This window comes from Sceloporus occidentalis, unplaced genomic scaffold, assembly GCF_023333645.1.
Source record: "Sceloporus occidentalis isolate IW3139 unplaced genomic scaffold, rSceOcc1.0.p SCAF_138, whole genome shotgun sequence".
NCBI lineage: Eukaryota > Metazoa > Chordata > Lepidosauria > Squamata > Phrynosomatidae > Sceloporus > Sceloporus occidentalis.
The window spans coordinates 905703-927520 of NW_028317118.1; the positions used below are offsets into that span (position 1 = coordinate 905703).

The following is a 21818-nucleotide window of genomic DNA, read 5'->3' on the forward strand; positions in this document are numbered from 1 at the left end:
AATGGTGTTGCTCATCAGAGCCAACCATACTTTACCTCAGTAGAAAGGCAGCTTCCTGCGTTCCAGACTGAACCACTTGTACCTCTGGAAACCCACCTGTACAATCGCATCAATATCAAAAGCACAAAAGCATCTGTTACATAGGAAAGAGTCTGTTTTAATGCGACCCAAAGGACAAATTCTCACAGTTGATGTTTTATCCTTCAGAGCCTGAGCCATCTATGGTTTCTGTCTGAGCTTCCTGAGTGCTGCACAATAGTTTCTTCTCAAACTCTTCCTCGCTGATTTTGCCTTTCTTTAGCCTTTTCAGGAGTCGTGTGTCCTTCAATAGCTCCTCCATATCAACATCTTCTACATCGGACCCCTGCAGTCAGATAACAAACAAAATTTAGCACAAAGCCAGTGTAGTGGTTTGCACTATTATGACTCTGGAGAACAGGGTCTGAATCCCTGCTTGGCCATGGAAAACCACTGGGTGAGTCACACACACAAACCCCTTTGGCATTCTAAAATAAATAAACCAAAACCTTGCTAGGTCCAATACAAAACACCATTAACTCACCTCTTCTCTTTTTCGTTTGGCTGTCATTTTCTTCTTCTTCTCCTTCTTGGCTTTCTGTTTGGACCAGGCCTTATTCTTGGTAAATTTTTTCCTCCTTCCCTGCTCCTGCCACTCTGTCCTTCGCTGCTCCAGAAATTTCTGTCTCTGTTTTTCTCTGTTCTTGTCTTGGTATGCAATCAAGTCTGTGTCAATATCAACCGGTGTGAAATCTGGGAAACATTTGCCTTTTAGCTCTGGCATCCTTGGCATCTTCAGCAAAGCAAAGCCTTGGGCCAGGCTGGTAAAGTCCAGGTCTGTTGCAGGGGGGAGAGATGGATGGATCAAGTCAAATAACTAAGCAGAGACACAGTGGAACAGTTCGGATCCATGACAAACCATAGGGCTTTTTTTATAATGAGAACAAGCTGAAGACGTACATGGTCTTAGAAGTTGAAATACATGCAAGAAGAGAAGTGGCAAACATCTGAGTGAGGAGAAAAGCTTGAAACAAACACCTGAATACATAGCAGAATTCTCTAATGTGGGAAGACAAAAACAAGCTCCCTACAGCTGCTAATTCTCTGGCCAAAAGTGACCCACAATCTTAACTTTACTGGTGATCTTGCTTGGGTACAATCCCACCTGCAACCCTTGGTCTTCAAGCAGCAAATGGAACCAGTTCCTGTCTCCCTATGTTCTGCACCACCTGTAGCCAGTTTAAGATTTACCAAGTAAACCTGGAGAAATAAATAAAAAAGCAGGTTGCAAAGTTTACCTTTTAGCCGGAAGATCAGATTGCACTCATGCTTGGCATAGGCCTGCACATAAGACACAAATGCCTTCATCCCTTTCTCGTATACAGCTCTGTCAGCTAAACTCAGAGACTTCAGTTTGGGGAGGACATCCGCCACATTATTCTGAAGCTTCATTTCCTGCATGGGACACTATTCAAAGGAAACCAATTTCAGATTATGTGGAACAAGACACTCAAAGAATTTCCTTTTTTGTTCAGCTAGTTTAAAATGTCACATTACATTTTCAATATTTTTGTTCAGAGGGGTTTGCCTTTGCCTTCCTCTGAGGCTGAGAGAATGTGACTCGCCCAAGATCACCCAGTGGGTTTCCATGGCCGAGAGGGGATTCAAACCCAGGTCTCCCAGTGTCTTAGCCAAATGCACAAACCACTACACCACACTGGCTCAATATTCAAATCTAGCACTGTAGAAAAGACAACTGCTGTAGATGCAGACTTTCCCATTAAAAGTTCTTCAAAAACAGGATAAACCACAACTGCGATTTCCCCCCACTCCCAGGCAGATATTAGCACTAGTGACTTTATCATGAGAGACAGAGAATGTTCTCCTGACCAGCTGGGTATTTAACCCCACTTTTAACATGTTTTATTTATTTATTTTATTGGATTTATATCCCACCTTTCTCCCAAAATGGAATTCAAGGTGGCCAAGCTTTAAAATGGATGTTTGTGTTGTAGCAGGAAAAGAGGCATCATAAGATGACAATGTTTTCTGCATTAACAGCATCCCATCCCCAACCATGTGCACCTTATTCCAAGCATCCGAGAAAGTGGGTTGCAGTCCACAAAAGCTCATGCTATATCTAACTCGATACAGCATGAGCTTTTATGGATTGCAACCCACTTTCTTGGATGCTTGGAGTATAATCTTAGAGCTCCAGGTGCTACACAACTATTTGTTGTAGGCAGGGACCATCTTACCTTTCACTATTTGTACAGCAGAGAAAATTTCAGGCACTCAACAACTACTGGATAAGTAAATCCATATTCAGGTTTTCTTAAATACAGAACCTAGACATGCTCTTTTATCCTTGTTGAAAATCAAATAGTCAACTCACCTTCTGGTTAATAGCTAGAAAATTTACATAAGCTTCTTCCATGGGAAGCAGGAAGACAAGTGCGCTGCCCAAGTGGCCAATGCGTGCTGTGCGGCCACAGCGATGCACAAAAGCACTGAAAGGGAGGAGAAAAAAGCAACTCAGCAAGAGGGAAAGTTATTAAGGATCACATGCTACTTGAAAACAAGGAGACATTCCTCCACTGGTACACTACTACTATCGTACTATCTTATTTGGTCATCTCCAGCTCAACCCAATCTGGCAATTAAAAATTGGTTCCATTCTTAAGAGAGGAAAGGTACCTTGCATTACTTGGAGGATCATACTGCAAAACCCAATTCACTTCTGGAATGTCGATGCCCCGGGCCATCACATCAGTGCAAACCAGAATGCCACTAGGATGTTGAAGGAAAATGCAACGTTTTTATATGAAAAGAGAAAGAACTAAGTGTCCTAATTCTCACAAGTATGCAATCTGGCTGTTAAATATGCAATTCTGAAACGATCAATTCCAAAATCTGAGCAGTTCGCCCAATAGTCTTACACCTAAATCAAAACATGGAATAAAACTACACACACACACACATATATACTTCCGTATACACAGGGACACACACTAACAATTCCAAGCGTTTGGCTGAATTAGCTTTTGCAAAAAGGATTCTCACCTTGCAAGTTTCCTGAATTCCATAAAGATCTTATTCCGTTTGTGTTTCATTTTCCCATGGATGCACATTATTTTCACATTCTTAATCAAACATTCCAAAGCCTTCCCATAATACTCCACGCAGGCACAAGTACTGCAGAAACAAAAAGTGATGAAAAAGACGGCGCCAATAATCTCAATTGTATGTGTCCAAAACCACAAAGAAAGACAAGACTGAGAAAGGCTAGCATGAGTAAGGCTGCTATACCTCACCCTAAAAAGGTATATTAGAAGGAATGGGTAAAGAAATCTTGAAATAAATCTCCCTATATAAACAGACAAATCATCTGCCATGTCTAAAATATTGGGATCTCCTCCACCCCTTGCCTTCAACAGATCCTGCAAGCTTAAAGACTGTCCAGCCCTGTGTTCAATGAATACAATGAATGCAAATAAAAGGCAATGGAGTGTTCCATTTGGCATTACCTGAAAAAGACAAGATGTTTTTCTGGCTTGTGTTGACGAAGGAAGTGAACTAACTGGTTAAATTTCTCATCTGCTTTGCAGATCTAAATTCCAAGAACAGAAACAAAACAGGTATGGATAAAGGCATGGCAGCAGACAGCAGAGAAATAGAATATTGGGGCTTTCAACTCCCACATCAAAACTCTTTGCTAAAACATGTAAGGGCATTTGCTGGCATTCAGTTCCAACTCTCTCCTTCCACTTTCCAAATTTAAATTGAAACTCCTTGGGGCTCCTTTGCTTATGTGACTTTATAAACCATCAAGTACTATGATCAGATAAAACCAACAAGAAATCCAGTGTAACTATTACTTGGAAAACTTACTTTTTAGACTATAACTTCTAGAATGCACTGAAACCAAGCATGTACATTGGCCATGCTGGCTGGGGGAGTCTGGAAGTTGTAGACCAAAAAGCTTTCCCAAGCTTTATGTATTATTAAGAAAACAAAAAAGGCAAAAGTATTGAGTCTCCATATGCTTCAGCATCCAGCATCACCAAGGTGGCACAGAGCCCTATCATTAACAAGTATTACATGGAAGCTGAGATCCAAAACAACTCCACACCATGTAGAAATTCTGGAGCCGGGTGGGGGTCTTCTGCGTGTTGCTGGCTGCCATATCCTTCTCCTTCACAGAGATGCGGACAGGGTTGCGGAGGCCAGCTCTCACTAGGTTCTCAACCTCTTGGGTCTGAGTTGCTGAAAAGAGTCCTGTCCGTCTCTGCTTTGGCAAAATGTCCAGGATGGTATTCAAACTGCAAGCAAACACAGTTATGATCAGTCAAAGGAGCTCTGCTGGGACAAGAGCAAAGGAACCCTGTTCCCCGCAGCAGCCAACAAAACACTCCCTAGGAGTGTGGAGGAGTCTCCTTCTTTGGAGGTTTTTAAACAGGGGCTGGATGGTCCTTGGGATCTCTTCCAACTCTATGATGAAAAGGTGTCTTGTAACCTAAACACTGGCCTGTTACAGACTGCCAAAATAAAGCTGCTTCAGGTCTCTTTGGAGGTATGCTGTTTAAATGATGCATGCATCCTAAGAATCCAGAAGCTGCACCAAAGCTGCACTCCAGTGCTTAGGAATGGAGTGTGGCTTTGGCGCAGCTTCTGGATTCTTAGGACCCATGCATCATTTAAATAGCATACCTCCAAAGAGATCCAAAGCAGCTTTATTTTGGCAGTCTGTAACAGGCCACTGGTTGTCAAGTGTGACTTTGTTACAGACGCAGCACTGATTTGATGATCAAGAGAGAACAGGCCTGGGGGCTCCACAAGAAAGGAAAATACCTTGCTTCAAAGCCCATATCCAGAAGCCGATCTGCTTCATCCAAGACTAGAATGTCAAGAGATTTCACAGAGCTGGCCAAATCCAGCCCCTCTGATTTTCTCCGGAACATGTCTTCCAAGCGACCTGGAGTGGCTACAATGATGTTTCCACTGTTGGGGACATATAAAAACAAACAAAACAAAAGCTTTTGGGACCGTTTTGGGGAAGGCTTCCGGATATCTTCCCTGTGATAATACAGTACTGTTGCTTGTTTCATGAATAATCCCACATTCAGATAAAAGGGGAGTGCTACTAACCCAGGGTTGTAGCAACTCAATGTAGGATGCATAGTATATTTTTAAAAAACCAAAGAGTTTCATACTATTTGACATCCAGGTAGCAAATACACAGCAGGGCTGACCTGTAAGCAACTCACCCTTGCTCTTTGAATCTTTCGATATCTTCCATGGGATTCTTTCCGCCAATTAAAAGGCACTGGCTGAAACAAAGCACACATAAACCTCAGAAACTCATCCAAGCAGGGCATTATGGCCCATCTCCTCGCAGTCAGAACCCCCTACTCACCTAAACTGGGGGAAATGTTTCGTGAAATGAGATATCACTTCATCTATCTGAACAGCAAGTTCTCTTGTGGGTGTGATGACAATTGCACCAACCTAGGATTTCACAAAATAGGAGTGAAACACTGAAGTGTGGGCTTCCCTGCTAACCAAACCACCCCCATGTGCAATTCATTCCTCCAAATGCAATTGGTAGCCTTGCTCATGGGACTTCCATTGAATTTATGACAGCTGGCGATAGCAGAGTTGTTAAGGACTAAGAGAAGGAGAACAAGAAAGTACAAGGGCTCTGAAAAGACTCTAAGCTCCCTATATGTGACTGTGACACTGCCGCAAGTCAAAAAGTGCTACACTACACCATTTGGCTAGTTGTTCCATCACTGCTTTTTGAGGAATAAAGAACACTAAAACCACTTGTATGAGAAAAGAGTTTACTTTCTTTTCCTTGAGATAAAGGCGGCAGGGGCAAGAGTGGCAGCAGCAGAAAGTTTCTAGCATGCAAGGAGAGAAGAATCACATGGATATATGAAGTAGCTCCATAGCAAAGTGATGGTGGTCCTCCAGGTTTCAAGCAGGGGTCTTCCTCAGACCTGCCTGATGTTGAACTTGTACGTGCCAAGCATGTACTCCATCACTGAGCTATACTCACTTGTCAGTGGACTGCATGAAGAGACTTGCTTGCTTCCTACCAATATGGCACTTCTTTGAACATCAATGAAACCTATCTTTACCCAATCTGCTCAAGATCATACCCCAGGTCTTCCCATTCTTTTTTAACACAGGAGGAAAGAGTGACACTGTACCTGCTTTTTCCTAAGCTTTTCTTCCCTTCGGAGAAGAATTTCAATGATGGGAATGACAAAAGCTAACGTTTTGCCGCTGCCAGTCACCTAAGGGCACGGAAACACACAACATCAAGAATATTTTCTTTCGCACGGCATACAACCAAAGGGCAAAAGTGGCAAAATACTCACCGCTTCAGCAGCCACATCCTTATTGGTCATAAACAAGGGAATTGTTGCAGACTGAAAGAGAGACAAATGCATACTTTAACAAAAAAAAAGGTTAGGGGGAATGCTAGCCTACCATATCCAATTTTAAAGGACCGCTGGCAGAAGATAGTTTGGAGGGCATTACCCTCATATTAAAGAGTACAGTGCACAAATGCTGCTGCTGGGGAGGCATTCCTTTTCTGGAATCACAAAATGAGCTTTCGACAAGAGTCTTGATCGAGGGATCAGCCCCCAAACAATAGAGTAAGGAGTGCAGTAGGAGCTTTCTTTGACTTCGGTCCACTTCCTCAGATAATATTTGGTATACTGTCATATACTGTAATATACTTAGATATATCTCTGGTAGTCTGTGGAGAGACCTTGTAGCCCCTTTGAGACTCACTGAAAGGAAGAAGTTGCCGGCAGGAGCTTCCCTAGACTTCGGTCTCCTTCCTCAGATAATATTTAGTCTACTGTAGTCTACTGTCATATATCGTAGTATATTTAGATATATTATTATTCTATCCCAATGGCCCTGAGGAAGGAGGCTGAAGGCTAGGAAAGCTCCTGCTGTCGATTTCCTTCTTTCAGTGAGTCTCAAAGGGGCTGCAAGGCCTCTCTACATTATTCTTATTCATACTATTAGTATATCCAAATGCATCTGAGGAAGGCGGCTTGAGTCTAGGGAAGCTCCTGCAGCCAACTGCTTCCTTTCAGTCAGTCTCAAGGGTGCTACAATCATAGAGTTGGAAGAGACCCCAAGGAGGGCCCTGATCCAGTCCAACCCCATTCTGCCATGCAGGAACTCTCAGTCAAAGCATCCCCATTGACAGATGGCCATCTAGCCTCTGCTTAAAGACCCCTTGACATTATTGTTGTTGTTGTTGTACCCAAATGCATTTGGGGGAAGGAGGCTGCAGCCAAGGGGGGCTCCTTGGCCTACCTGCACGGGGGTCATGTGAGAGAAGCCCATCTCCTGCAGAGCCCTCCGGACCCCAGGGCTGAGCTTCACCGGCAGAGACTCCCAGGCGCCCTCCGTCACTCGCTCCATGCTGCTGCTGCTGCGGCCGCCTTCTTCTGAGCCAAAGCCAGCCAGGCGTCCGTCGCCTTCAAGGCTCCGGCTGGAAACAAGAGCCTGCCGCACTTGAGTTCCGCCCGAGCAGAACGGTCCGCGCTAGGCCTCAAGACCCTGGCCCTCTCAGCCTTCTTGTTGTTGTTGTTGTGTGCCTTCCAACGCATGGGACCCAACCCCCCTGAGGTTTGAGCCCGCTTGGACTGCCCTGGCTGAGTGCTAGGGAATCCTGGGAATTGTAGTTTCCTGTGGCCCCAGAGCTCCCTCTGACAGAGAAGGCTCAGTGTCTCCCAAAACTGAAACCCCCAGGACTCCATAGCATTGAGCCAGAGCAGATAAAGGTCTGAAACAGACTGCAGAACTCGTCCAGTTTGAGTCCTGCCCTGACTGAGGGAATTCTGGGAATTGTAGTTTTCTGAGGCAGCCAGAGCTCTCTGACAGAGGAGGTTATTGTGTCTCACAAACACAATTCCCAGAACTCCCTAGCACACAACCAGGGCAGTTCAAGCGGTCTAAAACTGGATGGGGCCTACAGTCTGTACTGGGCCTTTAACTGCTCTGGCTCAATGCTGGGGAATTCTGGGGGATATAGTTGCTTGTGGCTCCAGAGCAGAAGCCACAAGGGAACACTTTGGCCCATAAGATAAAAACCACTCAATGGCCTACTGTGAAACATTTACTTTGCAAACATGGCTTGGAGCCATTCTGACATGGACGCCGCAGTTGAGACAGGTCCGGCGGAGATCCTCTTCGAGCCCGCTTGCCCTGCGTCATTGGATCCGTTTCAGTTTGTGCGGCCTGAGGATGTGGACAGCACCCTCAGAGAAGCAAAGGGCACCAAACGTACACTGGATCTTTGCCATCCCTAGCCAAAGTATCCAAGGAGGTATCTGGATGAAACGGATGCAGTGATAGTGGGTCTGTGGCACAGCGACACTCAGGAATATCAACACCCACCTGTCCTCATGCCAGCTTGGGGGCTGATCCAGGTTGGGCCCTGGAAACATGGGTTCGGACCATGCTTTCTTGGCCTGTCTGCTCAGCCCCAGAGACTTCTCAGTGGTTGCCCCCACCTTTTGGAACGTCCTTCTGCAGAAGACTAAGATGGTCATCTGAGGAAGTAGACTGAAGTCTACGAAAGCTCATGCTGGCAACTTCTTTCAGTTAGTCTCAAAGGTGCTACAAGATCTCTCAACATACCAGTCTCCCACCTTGGGTCCAACTTGGGAGAAAGGTGGCATATATAAATTAACCATAGAAATAAATGCGGCAATGAAACATAAATACATTATTATTGTAGTCGTTGTCTCCAGAATTTCTAGAAATTAGCTTTACAAGTAGCCTGTGTTGTGACCTGGTTTGTATATACCAAATTATACCAGCAAATTCTCTAGGAGCAGAGCACCAGCATAGCATAACGGTTTGAGTGTTGGACTGTGACTATGGAGACCAGCGTTTGATTCCCTGCTTGGCCATAAAAAAAACCCACTGGATGACCTTGGACAAGTCACACTCTCTCAGCCTCAGGGGAAGGCAATGGCAAATCCCCTCTGAAGAAACTTGCCAAGAAAACCCCATGATAGGTTTGCCTTAGGGTCACCGTAAGCTAGACCAGACTTGAAGGCACACAACAACAACAAGGAATGAAAAAGTGTTTGGTGGAATTATTGAACTGGCTTTTGGTCATGTTCCCCCAAAGCTGGTTTCCTTGCAAACAGATTGAGAAAAAGATAGAAATGAGTGTTTAAAATTTCAGATAAGCATCAGGCTCACTCTCACTCTCTCTTTTTTTTTAAAAGAATGTGTTTATTTATCGAATCTGGCAATATTTCAAGCACTTTTAAATGTACATCTTCTAATCTGAATTCAACTTTTGTCTCCTATACAGAGTTGGCATACAACAGCTGCACTGAGATGGGGCTGGACACCCATTTGAAGAACGGCTGTTAGGCGACCACCTAAGGCTGAAAAAGATTACTTGAACCATGAAAACTTGTAACAAATTTTAATTAAATTAAATTTGGTACAAAACTCTTTAGCATTCCCTCCCCACCCCCGCAGTTGAAAAGAACCCACTCCCACCCATCCCCAAAATTACAACCAATATACATCAGTCCAATATACATTAGCCACAACATAATCTTGGATCAGCATCCGCTCCTGTAGACAGATGCGGCAATTTTTAAACCCATCATCCAGATAGCAAGAAGAAAAATAGTTTGTACAAAAACTGAATTCAATGTGTGATTGAAGAGAGAAAGCGCAAAATACATTGGTACTTCAACATGTCCTAATTGGAGGTGCCAACTCCTTTCTTGGCAGAGGTTCCTGTGTCTCTAACAGCAGTTCAACAAAGAGAAACTCAATAGGTGCAAGTTTGCATCCCCAAGTTGTAGGGAGCCGTACGGGCTCAGTTTCTTTACTGTATTGCTATTAAATGCACAGGGGCCTCTTGGGAAGATTCATTGACAGGGAAAAACAGCATCCATTTCATTTTCCTCTGCCACATAAAAGGCACACAAGTCTCCCTCACAGAAAAGGTGGTTACCATCCTGGTGTTGTTAGGATCACCCAGCAACAGCGCTGCTGCTCTTTTATTACATGGGCTGCATAGCATGACAATAACCTCAGGCCCCTCCAACAGTTAACCCTTTGGCATCAGGAACCAGCATCCTGAACACTAGTACTAGAATAGCGCTAAACACAGGAGGAGCTTTGGAGCCATAAGCAAAAAAAAAAAAAAAAGGGGGGGGGAAATACATTTAACCAAGTTCCCGTAATTGGCTGCCTGTTCATAGGTTTGCACAGCAATGCCACATGGCTACCTCATAAGAAACGTGTTGCATTTTCATCTCTAATTCACAAGAACTGCAGGAAACCACCCAGTGTACTTAACATTAAAGTAATAAAGATATTACAGAAGCCATCTAATGATAGCTCAACAGGACTGCTAGCTTGTTCCAGTATAACTGAATAGAAACGTGTCCAGTACTTTCTTGGCATACTGGTGTACTTTCTTGGACATACTGCCAAGACTGGCATATGCTCACAATTCCTCTCCCATGTACAGAGAGGAACTCCTTTGATAGTTAAGAATCTCTCCACAGGTTTAACAATATACGAAAAAGCCTCTTTTAGGGCATTGTACCATTTCCCCTAGACACAAACAATATTTCCTTACTCAAAAGGGGAGGAGTAGGAAGAGAAGAGACTCAAGGAAGAACTGAAGGAGACAGTACTGTTTTAAAACTAAGTTTTGCCATTTTGGTTAAACTCACTTTGGCTCGTGAGAAACAAAGTCTGCCGATTTGAATTAACAACTTTCAGCACATTATTCTCCTAGAGAGAATTATCTATGTGTGTGTGTGTATATATATATAAAAAAAATTCAACTAAGAAGAAACTTAAAACAAATGTTATCATTGAAAACACAAGGGTAAAATAAACTAAGTGATCTTTGCAATCAAGTTGTTTGGTAGACGGCGAATGGAGAATCTGGGACCACTGGAGAATAAGGGGGAAGAATTTGATTAAACAACTCTCCGGACTTCAAAAAACCTCTTCAGATAGTAGATTTGTCCCAATGTCATGGCAACTAATACAAGAGCTTCAAAGAATGACCAGAGGACCACTCTGCTATTTGTGTTGTCATTAACTGTGGAAGGAAAAACAAAACAAAACACTGGGTTAACACAGAAATTTTACAGAACTGGAATAGTTTAATACCTAGATATCTTGAGGGCCATCTCCCCTGATATGAGTCTGTCCTGCACACCACAATCATAAGTTCAGGCTTTGCTGTGTCCCACTATAATCTAAGCCACAGGAGGCAGGTTCAGGAGACAGAGACCTTGAGTAAACTGGGCCCAGGGTATTAAATTCTCTATCATCACAGATTTGGATGGCCCCCTTCCTTCACTGACCTTAAACATCGAGAGAAAGCATGAGTTTAAACATGCATTTGCAACACATGGTCCTTGACAACTCTGTCTCTATTATTTGCTTGTTTTTACCAATTGTGCTGTAACTGTGTGAAGTTGAAGGCTTTCATGGCTGGCAACCATAGATTTTTGTGGGTTTTTGGGGCTCTGTCGCCATGTTCTAGAAGAATTTATTCCCGAAGTTTCGCCAGCATCTGTGGCTGGCATCTTCAGAGAAATTTGCCATCATCTGTAGCTGGCATCTTCAGCATCTTTCTCTGAAGATGCCAGCCACATCTATCAGAGTGCAAAAACACCTATATCAATAACCGCTTTTCAGGATTACAAAATAATAGATATGAAACACCTCAAATTACTTTTAACTAAGCCAGTACAGTGTAGTGGTCTGAGTGTTGGACTAGGACATGGAGAGACTAGGGTTCGAATCCCTGCTCAGCCATGGAAACCCACTAGGTGATGCTGGGCAAGTCACATTCTCTCAGCTTCAGAGGAAGGCAAAAGCCCTCTGAACAAGCCTTGCTAAGAAAGCCATGCGACAGTTTGCACTATGGTCACCGTAAGTCAGAAACAAGAACAAAATTAATGGTGTTTTAATATGATTCTTTACTTGATTTTTTAAACATTAGTTTTATAGTTCTATTTTATTTTAACCTTAGTGTAAGCCACCTGGAAGCAATGTGGTAGATCCCATGATGGGAGAAAGGCATGGTATTAAATAAATAAAGCCACAAGCTACTCCACCAAACAGAATGGTGGAAGAAGGGTTGATCAATCTGACTCATCCCTGTCAACCCACCACATTCCTCTGTTGGTTGTAAAGCAAGGAGTTTTCCATGTCTAGCACAGAAACCAATCAGGCTGTCTGTCCAAAAAGATCATTCAGTCATTCCATCCTTCCTCATCTAGCCTGTTTAGTCACTTGTATAGAAGTGCCTGTTGCCTATGGATGCTAGGAGAGTTGTTAAATGCAAAGTTGATATAAAAAGTAAGTGTTGTATTACTTATTATTACTACCAGGAAAAGGTACACACATCAGGAAACCTACTTGCTCGGTGTATCCTTTCACGAACTTCCATGTACTCCTGTTCATGCTTGACGGCTGTCATGGCCACTGCTAATTCATTAATCATTTCTTCTAGCTTGTTCTGATGAGCTGTAGAGGGATCACAAAGACATCACATTTGGGGGTAAGAAAATTAAAATCCAACTATAAGCCCACACAAGTTCTGAAGCCTTCCCAGATACTAACCGTGCATCTTTAGGAAAAAGAAGAAATGAGCTTCAACAAACACAAAAATGCTGTCACCCGTGTATTTTCAATTTCTAGCTCCTTTCTAGTAATACATATTCCAAAACAGAGCATCTATGTGAATACAGGCAAGCTCCCAGGCACTCTCTTCATTTCAGACCATTCCCATCCCACATCCAGCAACTTTAATCCATCTGCTTTGGGAAACATTGGCAAAAATTACTTTACCATCACCATGTTCAGTTAGCATAAAGCAGCAGAATTCTTTCTAGATAGGAAGAAACTGGCATAAAGTAAGAGAAGAACAATGAGGAAAACAAGGAAGTCCTCACACTTGCATTGAGACATTCTGGACCAAGACAATCACACAAACAATGCAATGAGTGCCTATTAGTAATATTCATCTTATGCACACTTTGACCATGCTGAAACCTGAACATGCATGTTTATATCAACTAGTATGCATCAGAAAAATAAACTCAAACAGTGACTTGGTTTTGCCAGTGCTTTATGGATGGGCACTCAAGCTCCTGGTAGTAACTGGTGAGATATCACAAAGGGATCACAGAGCTGGAGTGAGTCATGTAGGCCATCTCATCCAGCTCCCTGCAGGAAATCCAAAGCTAGAAACTGAGCATGGAGAAGTCAAAGAGCTTTTGCCTTAGAATCTTTAGACCAAAGGTGGAAAACCTCATTCAATGTGAGAGCCAATTTCAATTTCAGAGAGGTTGTCAGGGACTGCATCCAAATGGTGGATGAGGCGAAAGGCTAAAGGGTGGGGCCAAAAATAAAATATTTTAGCTGAAAGCTCTTGCTGGTAAAAACCAAGCCATAAAGAAACCATCAAACAGTGGTGTCATGGGAAACAAAGCATGGCGATCCAAGAAAGGCCAGAAGGAAAACTGGGCCTCCAAGTTGGATCCAGCTCCAGGACATGAGATAACAATTCTCCCTTTGAATGAAATTTTCCTTCTGTCCTGCAATTTCTAACATTGCAATAACTTAAAACATTGAGAATTTAGAAATACAGTCTAGCCATCCAAAGAAAAGGTGCCAGCAAAGTTACCGAGAGAATGTAAACGCAAAGATTTTTAGGCATGAATGATTTTCAATATCTCACTCTCTGCATATTACATATTGGGGGACTGAAGGAAATTTTCATTCAAGGGGAGGCAGAAGATTTATTTAGGGGGAAAACAGCCAAGTTTTGTCCCCCTCATAGCTGTAAACTTGGATAACAGCATAAAGCAGAAAAGGGAAGGATGGGCCAGGAGCTTTTAAAAGCCCAGGGAAAAGCACAACATGGCCTTCTCAAAGTATACGCAAAGCAAAGGATGAGTAGGCATGCATGAGCCACTATCTTAGCTACCGTAGTTACTGACTGCACTATGGTAACTTAACTAACAGTTGAGAACCAGGAACAGGATTCAAATTTTGCAGGTACTTTTGTCCCAAGGGGGCTTCATCCTAAACCCCCAATGCCAAGTGCGAAACCATTTTTAAAAGTAGCTCCAGATTTGACATTGGTGAAGTCTAAGACTCTACCCCAGAGCAGCTCTTTGGAGCCCAATAGCTCCTTGAAGGTGACATTCAGGCTCTCTCATATGACTGCCATACAACTGCTTATCAACATACACTAGGAAGAAATCTCACACGTGAGCACACACACACACAACTGAGCCCCAACAGCAGATTATGAGACACAAGGCAAGAGAACTAACACGCTCCTTAAGAAGTAGTACACATACCATCCCAGGTATCGCCACCACCTAGAGGGAAGTATCAGAGATGAACACAAGTTCAGGGCAGAAGGCTAAAGATGTCACTCACATATGGCAAATTTTAGCTCCATTGTCTAAAATGCATGTTTTTGCCACGGTGGTATGTGAGTTTCCATCACTCACAGCAAAGGGTGGCAGCTCTTGAGGTTAAGGCAACCCCTATTGCTTAAATAGCTCCAAGAAGTAAGGCAGAACTGGGAGAGTCAACCCATATGCTCCCTTTACCTCAAAGCGCAATGGGAACTCTGCTTGCTAAAGCAGATGGAAAGGAGGATAAATGACTTGCCACAGCATGGAACAGAATGGCAATACCCTCTTTCCAAATTATGCCTCACTGGCCCAGAGTCATTAAAGGAAAAGGTGTTCTTCTATGGAGCCACCTGAAGCAAGGAAGACTAAGGCTGTAAGATGGTGCTACAACACCATCAATACAAAGGACTGGCACATCTAGTAAACCAGGGCAAGACAAGGCCATCTGCTTTCTAATCCAGGACTCACTGAGGACAGCAAAGGAAGATAAATTTGGAAATGCTAGCAATTATGTAGGAAACAAAGATATGAAGGAACCACAAGTAGAGATGGCAGAGTACTAACCAGCTTGCTCAAATGTTTTTATACCACCCAGTGTTTAGAGGCTAGCTAGCTCTGCAGAAAGCTAAAATATTAAGGATCCAGACATTACCTTTTAAGCACTTAAGATTTTTTTCAAACAGTACACAAGAGATCTGTCCTATAAACACATACACAAATCAATTTCTATTGCGTTGCAAAGAGAGAAAATTAAATTCTGTTCCATTCAACATTTAAATTCAAGAGAGAACAAAAATGTGAAATTGATAATGACAACAAGCTGGAAGATGCAGATGGAGACGGCCAACTGCTTCTAGTATGAGAGTTGGATGAAACAGAATGGTTTTGTTTCCTGGACCTGGCTCACCTTCTGTCTCCATATCTTGCCCCTTTGGAGCTTCACCAATGTCAATAGTGAACATCACTATCTTTGGAGTCATGGTGGACATTCTGTTGCTGAAGCAAAATTTATACGTCCCATCCATGTGAGCAGCAAAGGTATACTTCCCACTGGACTCTCGGTCTCCTTTGTAGATGCCCTTGTTGTCAGGCCCCGTTATCTGGAAACAGAAAGAAAGCCATTATGAATTACCTACAGTCGACACTATTATTTTTAGGTTGCTTTACTTCTGCTCACAGTACAGCATAGAAAAGCATTAAAAAGCCACCCCAAACCATTTCACACCCATATCACAGCTGGCATTTGGAGTCGCCAGCCAAATGTAACTTCCATCCAATCTGTTCCTTTATATTTATTTGTCTAATTGTCATGAGTTTAAATTCTACCTGCAACTACAGCACTAAACTCCAGATCTTTTCAATGTAGGATTAAAATATGTGTCCCAGCATCCTACAGTTGTGAATAGGGAAACATATTATCTCTACGACTTTTCTAACCAGGATCACGGCACCACACTCCTTGTGTACTGCCATGTTCCAACTCTGAGTTTAGTCCACTGCAGGAGAAACAGGCCTAAGGCAATGCATTGTACAGAAGGAAACCAATGAGATCCAATGGAATACAGCAAGCAGGGGTTAACTTGTGGTTTTCCTATTCTCTAGTGTTTACTAGAACCCTTGAGATCCAACAACTGGGAGCCTGGCACAAAACATAGAAGAATTCTGAGCCCAGGAATTTGACCTTCCACAGAAATCTACTCTGCAATCTTTCCTTTCAGCATTGTGTGTATGTCTATATATTGCAGGGGAGCGCTTCATTTCACTGCTGCTACTGTTAAAGAACCGACAGCTAGAAATTCTTGCTAATCTACTACAAAATCATCCAGTGATCAACAAGCTAATTCTTCCGTTCACCTCTGGACCACAATACTTCCTACTACTATCGGGAGATTCTCCTAAAAATGCTCCTTCACATAAAAACAATACAATTCTAATACCCAACAAACAGGGAGAAAGGTTCTGCCCAAGTCTGTCCATTGCTGTATAGCAACGTAGTCCATTCCACCACTACAAGTCTCTATTCACTGTATACAACTCACTTCACTCAACTGCATTCATTGCCTAGATGCACATAAACTTACCAAGGCCCAACGAAATATTCTTTCTTTTTAATCTCTTTATTCATATATGAACTCAACTAGATATCATCCAGGGGCAGCCATGTTGGCCGTATAGCAAATCCAACCAAAAAAACACCAAACAGTGATACCTTGGTTGGCCAACCAAAGTGCACAATATACATGCTGCAAGCTTTCGGAGCTTCGCTGGCTTCTTCTTCAGGCAAGGTGTTACAAACCAAACAGGGGGGGGGGGGGGGAATGAAGGTCTTTGGTTTGGTTTGTAACACCTTTGCCTGATGAAGATGCCAGTGAAGCTTTGAAAGCTTGCAGAATGTATACTGTGCATTTTGGTTGGCCAATAAAGGTATCACTGTTCGGAGGATTTGGGACTGGATCACCTAGATATCGTAACGGATGCAAAAAAGGCATTGAAGACAATATGCTTGCTGGATATGAAACCAGAATTTGATTTGATTTTTTTAAAAGGGCAGGAGTTGATACCCCAAACAGGGATTACATTAGAAGGGGAAGCTTTCGAAGAAGATTGTAAAAGCAGTGCAGCCTAGGACGGCACTGCCTTCCCTGTGCTGTGTTCGGCAATGAGACTGGCACAAAGAGAAATCAGCTGGTATTGTGAAACCTGACCTGATGGCAGAACTCAAGCCTTGCTTAGGTACACTGCGGCCGCAACAAGGCCACCAACAGCAGTTAGGACAGAGGACTTTTTCCAGACACAATTTAGCCAAGAAGCCCATTAGGGAAAGGAATCCCAACTGGGGCCTAAGAAAGATTTCACTAACCTTTCAACAAGGTGTGGCCGCCACGACCACAAATCTCTTAGACTACTAAATAAGATAAATTAAACTTTCCCCTGCATTTAATACACATATTTCAGTGAGCAACACAGTACCAAGAGACCGTCAAGCCCTATCGCCAATACACTTCGGCTGTGTAAACCCGCAGGTTGCTTTCCCAGTTTCATCTCACATGCGTACAACGCACGTAAGCTCTCGCCGTGCGATAACTCGGCACACACTGTGTATGCATACTTGCCATACGATAACATCCAGAGGAGGAAAGCCTGTAGATTATCATCTCTATTCCTCCGTCATTACTGTCCAATTCCTCTCATTTGCTCAACATGCCAATTTACAAGTAGCGGGGGCTGCCCCGAATTACAGCAGAGAAAGCCAACGCAGGAAGAAAGTGAAGTAACCACAAGGGGAATATTACCTTTTGCATGTTTCATCACCATAACTGAATCTCCTTTGTCCACAAACCTTTCCCAAACCCAGCTCATGTCCTTACTTCAAAACCTTGCACTGCCCCAATACTGTATTATCAGTTCCCATGAAGTCTTTCAGAACAGAATAGAGTCTTCTCTGCTTTAAGACACGTCTGTCCTGTTTTCACATGCTGCCTTTAGTTCATGGGTTGAATGTGGCTTTAAGAATCTAAGAAGCCAAAGCAAAAGTGTTGTTGTTTTAATCCGGCTGTGTCCACGCTGCAGAAATAAGCCCGTTTGACACCGTTTTAACTGCCGTGGCTCAGTGCTATGGAATCCTGGGAACCTGTTGTGGCCCCAGACCTCTCTGACAGAGAAGGCAAAATATGTAATAGAACAGCCCTTCCCAGAATTCCACAGCACAGAGCCATGGCCGTGTCAGACTGGATTATTTCTGCAGCGTGGGCACCGGCTTACTCTCCTTTTGGAAGCAACCATCTTCTCCTTTCTTTAGCTTCACGTGGCAGGAATAGTGAGGAGAAAGGGAGGGAGTCAAGCCTGTCGTGGTTCAATATACACTCAAGCAACCCTGGGGACTTTCCAGAAGCATCCGGCTGACCAAAAAAAGGGGAGGGAGGCAAAGGAACGCATACGACACCCCAGTTCCTTTGGTCCTAGCCAGTCAGGCCTCCTTCTGAATGGAGAAGACATAGGTTCCAAACACACTGCAGATATCATCCACTTTAACTCAGTGGTCCCCAATTGGTGCTCTTTAAGGGCTTTTGGACTTCAGCTCCCAGAATCCCAGGGTACTGGCCAACATGGCTGAGGCTTCTGAGGGCTGAAGTCCAACATCTCCGAAAGGTCACCCTTTGAGGACCACTGTAACATATCTAATGCTTTCATACGCCATTCATCCGTTGTTGGGGAGTCCATCTGGTTCTAAGGCACTAGCCTAAACTCCTCTCATGTGACCAAAGAGCCCTCTGTTCCCTTTTCCCAGGTGAAATAGGTGCTCTAAGAGATCCTCTAAGCCAGTGGTCCCCAAAGGGCCCTTAGACTTCAGTTCCCAGAAGCCTCAGCCATGCTGGCCAATAGCTTGGGATTCTGGGAGCTGAAGTCCAAAATCCCCCTAAAGGGCACAGTCTGGAGAGTCTATAGTCCCCAAAGGAGGCCCTTTTAAAGAGTGTTGGACTTCATCTCCCAGAAGCCTCAGCCATGCTGGCCAAATAGCCTGGGATTCTGGGAGCTGAAGTCCAAAAGCCCTTAAAGAGCACAGTCTGGGGGGCCACTGAGTCTATGCTCCCCAAAGGGAGCCCTTTCAGAGTCTTTGGACTTGGTTTCCCAGAAGCCTCAGCCACGTTGGCCAATGGTGAGGGATTCTGGGAGCTGAAGTCCAAAAGCCTTGAAAGGGCACCGTGTGGGGGCCACTGCGTCGAAGCCTCCCCACAACCCGGAGCGAAAGGCCGTGGGCCCCTCCGCGGGGCCCTTCCTCGAAGACTCGCCTCCACGTCGATGTCCAGGAAGCCCCCTTCGGCTACTTCGAAGATGAGTCCCATCTTGGTCCCGGAGGGGACCCGCTCCAGGAAACATTCCTCGGCGTGAGCGTCGATACTGACGAAGTACCCGGCCGCCGGGGCCGAGAGCGCGGCCAGCAGCGCCAATAGCGCCCGCACCGGCGACATGGCGGCGGCCACCAGGGGAAGAAGGCGCAGGAGGAAGAGAAGGAGGAGGAGGAGGAAGGCAGGCGAAGGACGAGGCGCCAGCCCAGGAGCAGAGCGAATCGGCATCGGCGGAGGGGCACTTCCGGCCCTCGGCCCGCCCCTTCCGGGGCACGGGGCCCTCGCTCATAGGCCGCGGACGGGCCCTCTGCCACGTACAGGCCCCGGGAGGGCTCTAGGCGCCACTCAGGAGGCTCCAGGGAGGAGGGGGCGGGGCCAGGAGGACCCGCATTCTGATTGGAGGAGGAGTAGGAGCCGAGGCGAAGGAAGGCCAGTCGCACTGTGATTGGAGGAGGCGCCGAGGCGAAGGACTGCCACTCGCGCTCCGATTGGAGGAGGCGCAGAGGCGAAGGGAGGCCTGGAGCTCGGCGAGAGAGCGAGGGCGAAGTGAACTGAAGACGTTTTCGTTTCCATTGCAAGCCAGCGTGGCCCAGCGGCTTGAGCGTTGGGCTGTGGCGCTGGAGGCGAATCCCAGCTCAGACAGCGAAGCCCCACTGGGTGACCCTGAGGGAAGTCACACTCTCTCAGGGGAAGGCAAAGGCAAAGCTCCTCTGAACATGCCGAGAAAACCCCATGATAGGGTTCAAATCCTGGCTCAGCCATAGAAACCCACTGAGTGGCCTTGGGCAAGTCACACTCTCTCAGCCCCAGAGGATGGCCACGGCGAGCCTCCTCTGAAGTCAGCCAGCGTGGTGCAGTGACTCTGGAAAAGCAGAGTTTGCGTTCTCACTCAGCCATGCAGACCCATTGTGTGACCATGGGGCAGTCACGCTCTCTCAGCCTCAGAGGACAGCAAAGGGCAAAGCCCTGCTGAAGAGAGCCAGCGTGGGATCGTGGTTTTGAGCATTGGGCTCTGGAAGCCAGGATTCGAACCCTGGCTCGACCATGCAGACCCACTGGCCACAGTCTCTCAGCCTCAGAGGATGGCAATGACAAACTCCACTTTAGGTTTGCCTTCATTTCATGAAATGATTTGGAGGCGAACCTATAGTGGAGTTTGTCATTGCCATCCTCTGAGGCTGAGAGACTGTGGCCAGTGGGTCTGCATGGCTGAGCCAGGGTTCGAATCCTGGTCTCCAGAGTTCATGAAATGACTTGGAGGCACACAACAAGGACAACCTTGGGCAAGCCACACTCTCTCAGCCTCGGGAAGGCAATGGTAAACCTCCTCTGGAGAAAATTGCTAGGAAGACCTTAAGGCCTTGAAGGCACATGACAACAACAAGTGGTTAATAGTAGTGGCCTTTGGAGTGCCAGGAGACTGCTTTCTGAGGTGTCAGGCTTGTGTGTTCCTCTCTGACCAGGTGACTTCAAGATGTGTTGGACTGCACTTCCCACCATCCCCGACAGGGATGGAAAAGAGTTGTACTGCAGCACATTCCTGAGCACAAAAGACTTCCTCAGAGAAAACAAAGATGGCGAGGGGGTTAGTTAGCTGTCGCCTCAGATGTAGGCTGTATCCACACTGCAGCCATAATCCAGTTTGACACCACTTTAATGGCCATGGCTGGGGGGGGATGCATGTGAAAAGTGCAATAAAGAATGTACAACAAGTCTCTTGTTTTTATCCATTTGAAGACAACAAGGCCTGTTTGTGTCGCCTTTAGGATTGCTCCTGGCTATATACAGAGGAAGCTAGCTAATTTCATTTCTCAAGACAGACCAGGCTGGGATACAAAGAGCCTGTTTCACCAAAGCTCTTTAAGCCAACAGTTGCAGGACCCAAACATGGATTACAAAGGCCTCAGTGACTGGAAAAGGCTGAAGGAGGGAGAGGAAAAGGAAATAGCTGTGGGGAAGGGAAATTCAGTGAGAATTTGCACCACGCGAGAGCTCTAGTCCACTAAATGCATCTGAGGAAGTAGACTGAAGCCTAGGAAAGCTCTTGCTGCCAACTTCTTTCAGTCGTAGGCTCCTCTTGTCCAGATCCTTAGCAATGCTTTTTGGCACTCATGTTCCTCGTCAATCATCATTCCCATAAGCCACCAAATGTCAGGCTCAGAGTTGTGACAGAAACAACGTTCTGCCTTCAGATGACAATCTCATATACACAACCCAACATGTATTAACATGTACGTAGTGAAGGCTCGGGACCGCTCCCGGTCCAAAGTTGGTTTCCTTGGGCTCAAAGGCAACCTCCCACATCAAGTTGGGCAACATGTTTGTGTGTTTGTGATGGTTGAAGGATTGTGACTATTCCTGGTCCAGAGTAGGTTTCCTCCAACTCAGAGGACGTCAGCCTGGGCAACATGTGTGGATGTTTGCGTGTTTGTGAGACGGACAAGCTAGACAAGGCTGTGTGTGTGTGAGTGCAGAT

General features: G+C 45.1%; 2 protein-coding genes across 3 annotated transcripts; both read right to left on the minus strand.

The window, feature by feature from the left end:
* Positions 1-41: 41 nt before the first annotated feature.
* DDX55 (DEAD-box helicase 55) lies at positions 42-7473 on the minus strand. Its single transcript, XM_089499616.1, has 14 exons — positions 7366-7473; positions 6405-6455; positions 6234-6320; positions 5435-5526; positions 5286-5348; positions 4870-5019; positions 4151-4340; positions 3546-3628; positions 3082-3213; positions 2716-2808; positions 2414-2528; positions 1317-1485; positions 563-855; positions 42-364 (listed from the first exon to the last, which is right to left on the minus strand). Exons 1-14 carry the CDS (start codon positions 7471-7473, stop codon positions 197-199), a joined length of 1794 nt encoding a protein of 597 aa, XP_089355742.1. The 3' UTR covers positions 42-196.
* A 1806-nt stretch (positions 7474-9279) lies between these two features.
* Positions 9280-19559, minus strand: LOC149281133 (transmembrane emp24 domain-containing protein 2-like). Of its 2 annotated transcripts, XM_089499648.1 has the most exons (5): positions 19286-19559; positions 15403-15595; positions 14433-14453; positions 12481-12588; positions 9280-11149 (listed from the first exon to the last, which is right to left on the minus strand). In XM_089499648.1, exons 1-5 carry the CDS (start codon positions 19463-19465, stop codon positions 11025-11027), a joined length of 627 nt encoding a protein of 208 aa, XP_089355774.1. In that variant the 5' UTR covers positions 19466-19559; the 3' UTR covers positions 9280-11024. The 2 variants fall into 2 exon arrangements, with proteins under 2 accessions (XP_089355774.1, XP_089355775.1); XM_089499649.1 differs by lacking the exon at positions 14433-14453 and having other exon boundaries at positions 19286-19552.
* Between the last annotated feature and the right edge of the window lie 2259 nt (positions 19560-21818).

What these genes read in the sequence shown, in the direction of transcription:
- DDX55 (XM_089499616.1), bottom strand. Translation starts at nt 7,473, where the DNA reads ATGGAGCGAGTGACGGAGGGCGCCTGGGAGTCTCTGCCGGTGAAGCTC. An exon ending in AAAAGCTTAGGAAAAAGCAG is followed by an intron (nt 5,527 to 6,233) that starts GTACAGTGTCAC and finishes GTGAAATCCTAG; the next exon opens with GTTGGTGCAATTGTCATCAC. An exon ending in GGCTCCAGAATTTCTACATG is followed by an intron (nt 3,629 to 4,150) that starts GTGTGGAGTTGT and finishes CTTGGAATTTAG; the next exon opens with ATCTGCAAAGCAGATGAGAA.
- LOC149281133 (XM_089499648.1), bottom strand. Translation starts at nt 19,465, where the DNA reads ATGTCGCCGGTGCGGGCGCTATTGGCGCTGCTGGCCGCGCTCTCGGCC. An exon ending in TCCTGGACATCGACGTGGAG is followed by an intron (nt 15,596 to 19,285) that starts GCGAGTCTTCGA and finishes TTCTGTTTCCAG; the next exon opens with ATAACGGGGCCTGACAACAA. An exon ending in TGAAAGGATACACCGAGCAA is followed by an intron (nt 11,150 to 12,480) that starts GTAGGTTTCCTG and finishes TTCCTTCCACAG; the next exon opens with TTAATGACAACACAAATAGC.